This window comes from Ceratosolen solmsi, unplaced genomic scaffold, assembly GCF_000503995.2.
Source record: "Ceratosolen solmsi marchali unplaced genomic scaffold, CerSol_1.0 scaffold11, whole genome shotgun sequence".
Classification (NCBI taxonomy): Eukaryota; Metazoa; Arthropoda; class Insecta; order Hymenoptera; family Agaonidae; genus Ceratosolen; species Ceratosolen solmsi.
Window position 1 is genome coordinate 2,618,141 of NW_011948416.1, and position 7,591 is coordinate 2,625,731.

The following is a 7,591-nucleotide window of genomic DNA, read 5'->3' on the forward strand; positions in this document are numbered from 1 at the left end:
ATACTTTTCGAGAAGCATTTATTCTTTGGCACATAATATATATGTAGAAGTTTGATCGCGAGTGGACAAACAGCTGTTCGGTAATCCAACATAACGGACAGAAATATTTTACCGGTTGACTCGAGAGTAGATAGAAACTGGTATTCCGCGAGTACTGCCTGGAAATGTTTAGTTAGTCTTTAGATAACCGTGTGCGGAAGCAGTCATTCACATTCTCATTCCTATTATTTCTTTATTTATACGTCAATTATTATCGCGCCTCTGGTTCTATTAGTTATTTTACTTATTCCTAGATTGAAATTAAACAAACACAATGATAAGCTATTTCGTACTAACATGTATAACAATACTTTACCTACTGTTTGATGTTAATTATTTCTTGAGGATAATCTTCACAATTCTGTATGGCAGACAATTTCAAAAGAAGATCAAACTTTTGAAGAAAATTGACATCTATGGTGCGCTTAAGATTTTATATATCGTTTTTATATTATTTAAGTAAATCAAAAATACATATATTTAGTTATATTATTACTAAGTAAAACACCGATAAAATTAAAATATTTTCTCGTAAATAATTTTTATTTACTATTTTAAGCTGAGCTAACTATGTCTAAAACACATTAAACATTTCTTACATGCTAATGTTTGTCCAATATTCTTTTTAATTTTAATATAAGATTGTACATATCAACCGCAAAAGCTACAAATATAAATATTAACTTAAGCACTATATCAAATTTAAAATTAATAAAAATTATTTTGTCAAATAGTGACATCATTTCTTTTATCTGCTCTTTAACTTATGTAAAAGCACTCGTTTATATAAAACATGAAACTAATTTTTTACTTCTAATTTCTTATAATAATTTTTATATAATGCCATTAGTCCATGTATTTTCCGCTGTTTTATTTATAAAAACGAAACGCACACTAATTTCATATATTTTTCGTATTTAATGATATTAAACGTATATTTATGTTAATATGAATTAATACATTAAACTGTAAACTTAAATATATTACAAAAATTTATTAAAATTAAAATCGTTATTTTAATACATTTGAAAATAGTAGAATTTAATATTGAATTATTTAACGATTATAAAATTAATAACACTACATAGTACATTATAATATTTATTAGCAAATAAAAAATATTATTCCAATATTTATTGGAATAACTTCTTTTATATAACTTTTTTTTTATTATCTTATTATATTCTTATATATTATATTTTTTAATAATAAAAAAAAACATACTTTATAGTTGATATAAATAGAAAATTAAGATGAAATTGTCCTAAATTTATATTACATTTTTATGTTTGTATTTATATATTTATGTTTTTATATTCATTAAGAATAATGTAAGTATATTAATTTATATTATTAAAAATTTATCCCCCTTTGATACATTTACACAATTATTTATATAATTATAATAATTACAGGATAAAAATATATAATAGATATTAAGTAAGTTAGAGGAAATACTGACAGTATTTTTATGGATTAATATAATGTGAATTTATTTTTAAATATTTTACCTCGATTTTAATAATAATTTCAATAATGAAATATTTAAATTAATTTTTTTTTTTTTATAATACATAGAAGGATGTTTCTTACAAGTAATGAATTCAAAATTGTATCACGATGAATTAAAAATTGTGCTTAGGTAAACGGTTTATTGGATTTTTTAACCGAGATTCTTCGCGCGTATAAAATTTCACTAGTAACTGTAAATTTTAAAAAATATATACCCGCAAGATACAAAACTTAGGTAGCAGCATACATATTAAACATTCATTTTCATTTCCGTAATGGAGAATATATTACCTTACAAAAATACTGATTACTGTAATATTATGATAATAATAAAATATTCAGCTTTTATTTTTATGAGTTTTAAATTGAGAATTATTTATTAAAGTATTTTGTAAATAAATTTATGTTTGTTTGTTTTTTTTTTTGTTTTTTTTTTGTGTTTTGCATAATTTAGTTGTATTGGCATTATAATATTGGTTGGGAAATTAAACTCAACACCTTGATAATTAAATAATAAAGTTTTGTGGAATTAGAATCGAAAAAGTTTAAGTAGAACCACGATATTTTATCATCCCGGCGCATCTTATTATATATAATCGATATTTATCAGAGTAGCCAAAAAGGTGGGGATCGTTATACAAAAATAAGTCACTCGTTATATGTAATACAGGGTTGGTATGTCCAGTATATCGATACAAATTCAATGTGTATACAATTGTACATAATAATTGTATTTTTGTTATTTCTCATCCCTCTATTTATCCGACAGTATCATTTACTCTTAAAACTTTTTTCGTTTAGCTTCGAAGGATTTCACTAATACAATAGTCGTAGGTAAAATGGTGGGGATCTCATATATCATTGCTCAATACTGGAATTTATGAACAAAATAGTTGAACTAAAAGCCTTATAGGTATACTACTTACTCTAATAACTAATTAATAGAATAATGTAAATGCAAAAAGTGATATTATTTTTTAATTATTGTAACAAATGTAGTATAATGTATGTGTAGTATGCATATAGTTAATACATAATGTTAAGCTCATTATTTCATTGTATGCAATAACTTCATACATTTTTTTGCACATAAAGTTTGTAGGTAAAAATAAATATTAGTATTTTAATGGTGTGCGCGTAGAATGAAAAGATATTCGCATTAAATTTCGGCATTGAACATACACTATCGTTATTTTATGTATTTACAGGCGTTTGTTTAACAATGGATATCGACTTATTCATGAAGCACATGAATAATGCAAGATACGTGCGCGAGTTGGACTTTGCACGATTTTCATACTATGATCGTTCTGGAATTTATTCGGTGATCTCAAAGAAAGGTGGTGGTGCTGTACAGGGCGCAACTTTTTCACGTTATCGACGTGCCATTCCTATTTTTTCAATGTATAAAGTTACCACGCAGGTAATAATTCAAATATTTATTATTAATATTTGCATAAATCTGAATTATTGTATTGCAATTTTAATTATATTGTTTAAACGAATGATTTGACAATGATCTAATTTTTTTATCTCTAATGGACAAACAGGAATTAATTTTAAGTATTATTTATTAATTTGGAATAGTACTTGATAAGCTCTAAAGGATTATTTATTTTGAATATGTTTATTTCTAAAAATAATAAGGCATATTTTAATTATTAAGTCGTAACCACTATAATTTTCATCTGTAGTGAAATAAATATTATGAAATTATTTCATTGTTATATTACGTGTATTATTTTCACATTTATAAATCGTTATATTTAGAATGATTCTATAAGTTTATCTCTTCATATAATGATAATAAACAATTAACTCACATTAGCATTAAAGAATTACGGATTTGCAAGAGAAGTATTTAAGATTCTTGGAAAATGAGCGAATGATATATTAAACATCTTAAAATCACTATTCTATTGCTCGTTACCAGTTGATTCGAGTAGATTAATTGAATTACATTTGTAGACGTTATTAATTAAATTTCTTGCTTATTGTACATACTGTGAACATTTTCTCTCTAGCTTATTTACTGGGATGATAGAAATTTCTACCTGGAGCATGAGTTTATAAGTCTTTCGGACAATTTTGTACGAGCTGTAGTTTTGAGCAAACAAAGTGTAACCGGCATCAAGGTACCAGTATCCGAAATTATTGCAGAAATTGATCCAACCGTAGTAAGACCAACTCCTAACAAGGATCTCGAACTTTGGATGAAGTCAATGGAGGAATCTTCGAATAGGTATAAGAAAACGACAAATGATCTAAAAACAAAATAGAAATTAAATGGTTTAATTTTTCCTTGAAATATTTGTCAGTACCTTATGTCGAGAATCTGTATTTGATGATTTTTATTAATGAATTTATTTCTGTAATATTTATATGCTCAAAAATATTTGCTTTTATTTTATTCCATTTTAATTTCAATAAGTGATTCATTATGTCTCAACAAGTTAAGATTCTTATTTTTCGTTAGACTTTGTTAAGGAATTTTTATTGGTGCTTCATGCACAGATATAACGAGAAATTCATAAGAAATAAAAATTTAGTCAACCATTATGTAAAATCATTATAATTTATATATCATTGATAATATTTTATCGTAAGCTGCACATTGATAGCGGTTGATTATTTCATTAAATGGATAATTAAATTATTTAAAAATTTTACTAGTTATATTTCTTCGATAGAATATTTACATCAAATGTACTAAATGTTATGCATAATAAATAAGTTTCCACTTTTTACGAATATTGTTTTACACTGTCAATAAACTTATTTATTTGTAATCAAAATAAATAATATATTAGTATAATTTGGTATGTACTAATGGTATAAATTTAAGATTAAATCTTATTGTGTCACCCTTCCTTTTTATTATACTGAATTTTATTTATCTTCCGTCTCTTATGCTACGAAACATGTAAAACATTTATCAGGATTATAACAGACCCTAACCTATTGATTATTGATTATAAAAGACTTCATAGATTTTATAAAATATATTTTATTTATAATGTATTTTGTGTGATTTGTAAATACAATAAATATTATGTTTAAAACATTGAAATAAGCGCATACAATTTATAATTTGTAGTTTACCGACTAATCTTAGTTTTGTCAAATAAGCTGCCAAAAATACGGTTGTAGATGCTTTGAGTAATAACGTGTGTTTGCAGAGTCAATAATCGGATATTTAGTAAATTGGTTCGATGAAGATGTGCATTTAAAATTGGCATTTACTTGCAATTAGTATAGTTAGCATTTTGTTTAAATTTAGTAATTGATTTCATGCTACCGAAATTACGATCACTCGGATAATGATCCATGAAACATCTTCATTTTATTTCAAACAATCCCATTCCATGAAAGCATTGATTCATTCTTCGCTCATTTACATGTTGTATGCAAGTGAATAAAATTAAGATATATTATTAATAAATAATAAGACATCATTTTAATATAATATATAATACTGATTCAACATGCGTTAATAATATGTGAGAATGTATATAAAATATGGAGAAATATATATGTACAAATGCATAATTTTATATAGTTAGTATAATTTTAGGAATTGAATATAAATTTTATTTTTATAATTGTAAAATTAAAAAAAAAAAATTACGCTAATTATGCGTTGCCAATATATATTATCTTTTAAAATTCATATTATTCATATTATTTAAACTTGCACTTAATGAAATTAAAAGTATAAAAATATTATAAATTGCCATACTGTGTTATTTCTAAAATATAATCATTTTTATACATTTTCCATCGAGATTCGCTAAAAATGAAAAAAAAAGCTAATAGATTTGTATTTATTATATAATTATTAAATAAAATATCGTAATATTTTTTAATAATTATAATTTGAATAAATATCAAATCTATATATAATTTAAATATATAAATATATCCATGTATTCGAGTTGTAACACATGTAAATACAATATTAACATTAAATTAATATTATTGTTTTTTACTTAAAATAATTATTTTTACAATCATGCTATATTTATTACATTATCATATTACTTATATCTTATTTTTACTATTTCTCGAGCTCGTGCTAGTATATATATATATATATATATATTAGGCAAAAATACATTATCTTTATAGATATTTTTTTTTAAGAATAATATTGTTATAAATGAAATATAATTAGTGATATATTGGATATTCATGATATTTATATTAAATTGTAATATGACTATAGGATTTGTGAATACTATAAAATTTGTATATACATGAAAATCGTAGATTATTAAACATAATTACAAATGAATTCTTACAAAGTCTTGTATACGAAATTCAAACTGATGAAATAAAATTTTTCTTATTATAATTTTTGATTGTTTATATTTAAGAAATACATACATTTTGAAATGAAAAGATATGAATATTTATATAAAAATTTAAAAATAGATATTTTTTGTAGAATTATATTTATAAATGTTTTTGAATAAATTAAAATAAAATATTATACATTGAATCCTGAATTAGAATTCGAATTGGATTTCTTGCGTCAATATTTATTGGACAACAAACAAATTTTGTAAGCTTAAAATTGGTATAAATGAGTACTTCAGTTCTTAAGTATATTCCATAGAAATTCGGAAATATATTAATATTCAATAGGCTACTTATGTACGTTGTTTGTTAAACATTTTGTACTTTCGAATAAATTATACCAATGTTTTTCATTTACATTAATGTATACAATCGTTTAACGTTATTGAAATTGTTACGATTAGCACATGATAAATCGCTACTCAAATTAATAAATCATTAAAATAAAAGAAGCATAAGATATGTTCTAGTCGTAAGCATTATTGTATGTATAATATGCTTTATTTAATAAACGAATAAATATATATATATATGTGTGTGTGTGTGTGTGTGTGTGTGTGTGTGTGTGTACACGCCTAAAGGTAAAATTAGTATTTGATTATAAATAGGGCGCTTCAAAAATATTATTATTGAAATTGTAAATATATTTAATTACATATAAAGTTGAATTATCGGCACGAAGAGATGAAACATCAGAAGAATTGGAAAAAATGTCGTCACGGTCGGTGCATGAGTATTTTATATTTTATAATTGTGACATAGTAATTTGTAAAACTTTTAGAGAACATGTTGTAAAGTGAAGGCAAAAAGAAAGGAAATAAATATCAGAGGACGAATAATATGATGGAGTTAAGGGTTGGCACAAGAAGCTGAGAAGCGCGGGAAGAAAGGACGATCGACAACGAATTTGGTAGTGCTAACTGAATTCGGCCGGATTCTTCGAATTCAGCCACTGGAGTTCTAGTGAAGCAGAGTTCAGTCGAGCCGACCCGAGCTGACCCGAGCCGAGCCGAGCCGAGCCGAGTCTAGTCGAATCGACTATGTTCGGCAGTGGATGATATAGTGCTTAGCTTTAATGGATTTTCTTTCAGAATTCGACGAATTTAAATAGAGTTTAAACAATATCCCAGCGTCGATCATCCATCTCGTTTAATCGGGACAACGATTGAGACTTGATTACATTGAGAACTATATTTTTTATAAAATCACTTTTTTATAAATCACAACACACTCTTAGACACACACTCTTTAAACGTGCATAAGCCTAGGCACACGAACGCATACACATATATTTTATACCAATATAATAACAAATATCACATGAAATACTATCTGATTTAAAAGTCATTCGACGATAGCCATTCTGAAGTGGGTACCATCGGTCTCTCAACCCTCCGCCCTCAAACTTCTGAATTTTTCAGGTTGGCTCAGCATTGATAATCTCCTCTTTCTTGATAAACGATTAAAAGAAGGTAGAGATGATGGTAAGACAACTGCCTGGAAGAATATCCACCTCAGGTAGATACCCGGAATACTTGACCTCCCCACTGGCTATATTCGCTATAATCTGCTGTCGTATCAGTAAGGCTTATCGACAACTTTCGACTCCATCCGTAGCTTTACCTTGCACTCATTAATCGCCCATTCACGTGTCACCAACACCTCGTCTCACTTCTTTGGC

At 25.5% G+C, this 7,591-nt stretch overlaps 1 protein-coding gene across 1 annotated transcript; it reads left to right on the plus strand.

The window, feature by feature from the left end:
* The first annotated feature begins 254 nt into the window (after nucleotides 1–254).
* Nucleotides 255–4,118, plus strand: LOC105359172 (protein THEM6). The gene is made up of 3 exons (XM_011495678.1): nucleotides 255–458; nucleotides 2,760–2,974; nucleotides 3,576–4,118. The coding sequence occupies exons 1-3, from the start codon at nucleotides 314–316 to the stop codon at nucleotides 3,828–3,830; spliced, it is 615 nt and encodes a 204-aa protein (XP_011493980.1). The 5' UTR covers nucleotides 255–313; the 3' UTR covers nucleotides 3,831–4,118.
* Nucleotides 4,119–7,591: the final 3,473 nt, after the last annotated feature.

What these genes read in the sequence shown, in the direction of transcription:
- LOC105359172 (XM_011495678.1), top strand. Translation starts at nt 314, where the DNA reads ATGATAAGCTATTTCGTACTAACATGTATAACAATACTTTACCTACTG. An exon ending in GAAGAAAATTGACATCTATG is followed by an intron (nt 459 to 2,759) that starts GTGCGCTTAAGA and finishes ATGTATTTACAG; the next exon opens with GCGTTTGTTTAACAATGGAT. An exon ending in TGTATAAAGTTACCACGCAG is followed by an intron (nt 2,975 to 3,575) that starts GTAATAATTCAA and finishes TTTTCTCTCTAG; the next exon opens with CTTATTTACTGGGATGATAG.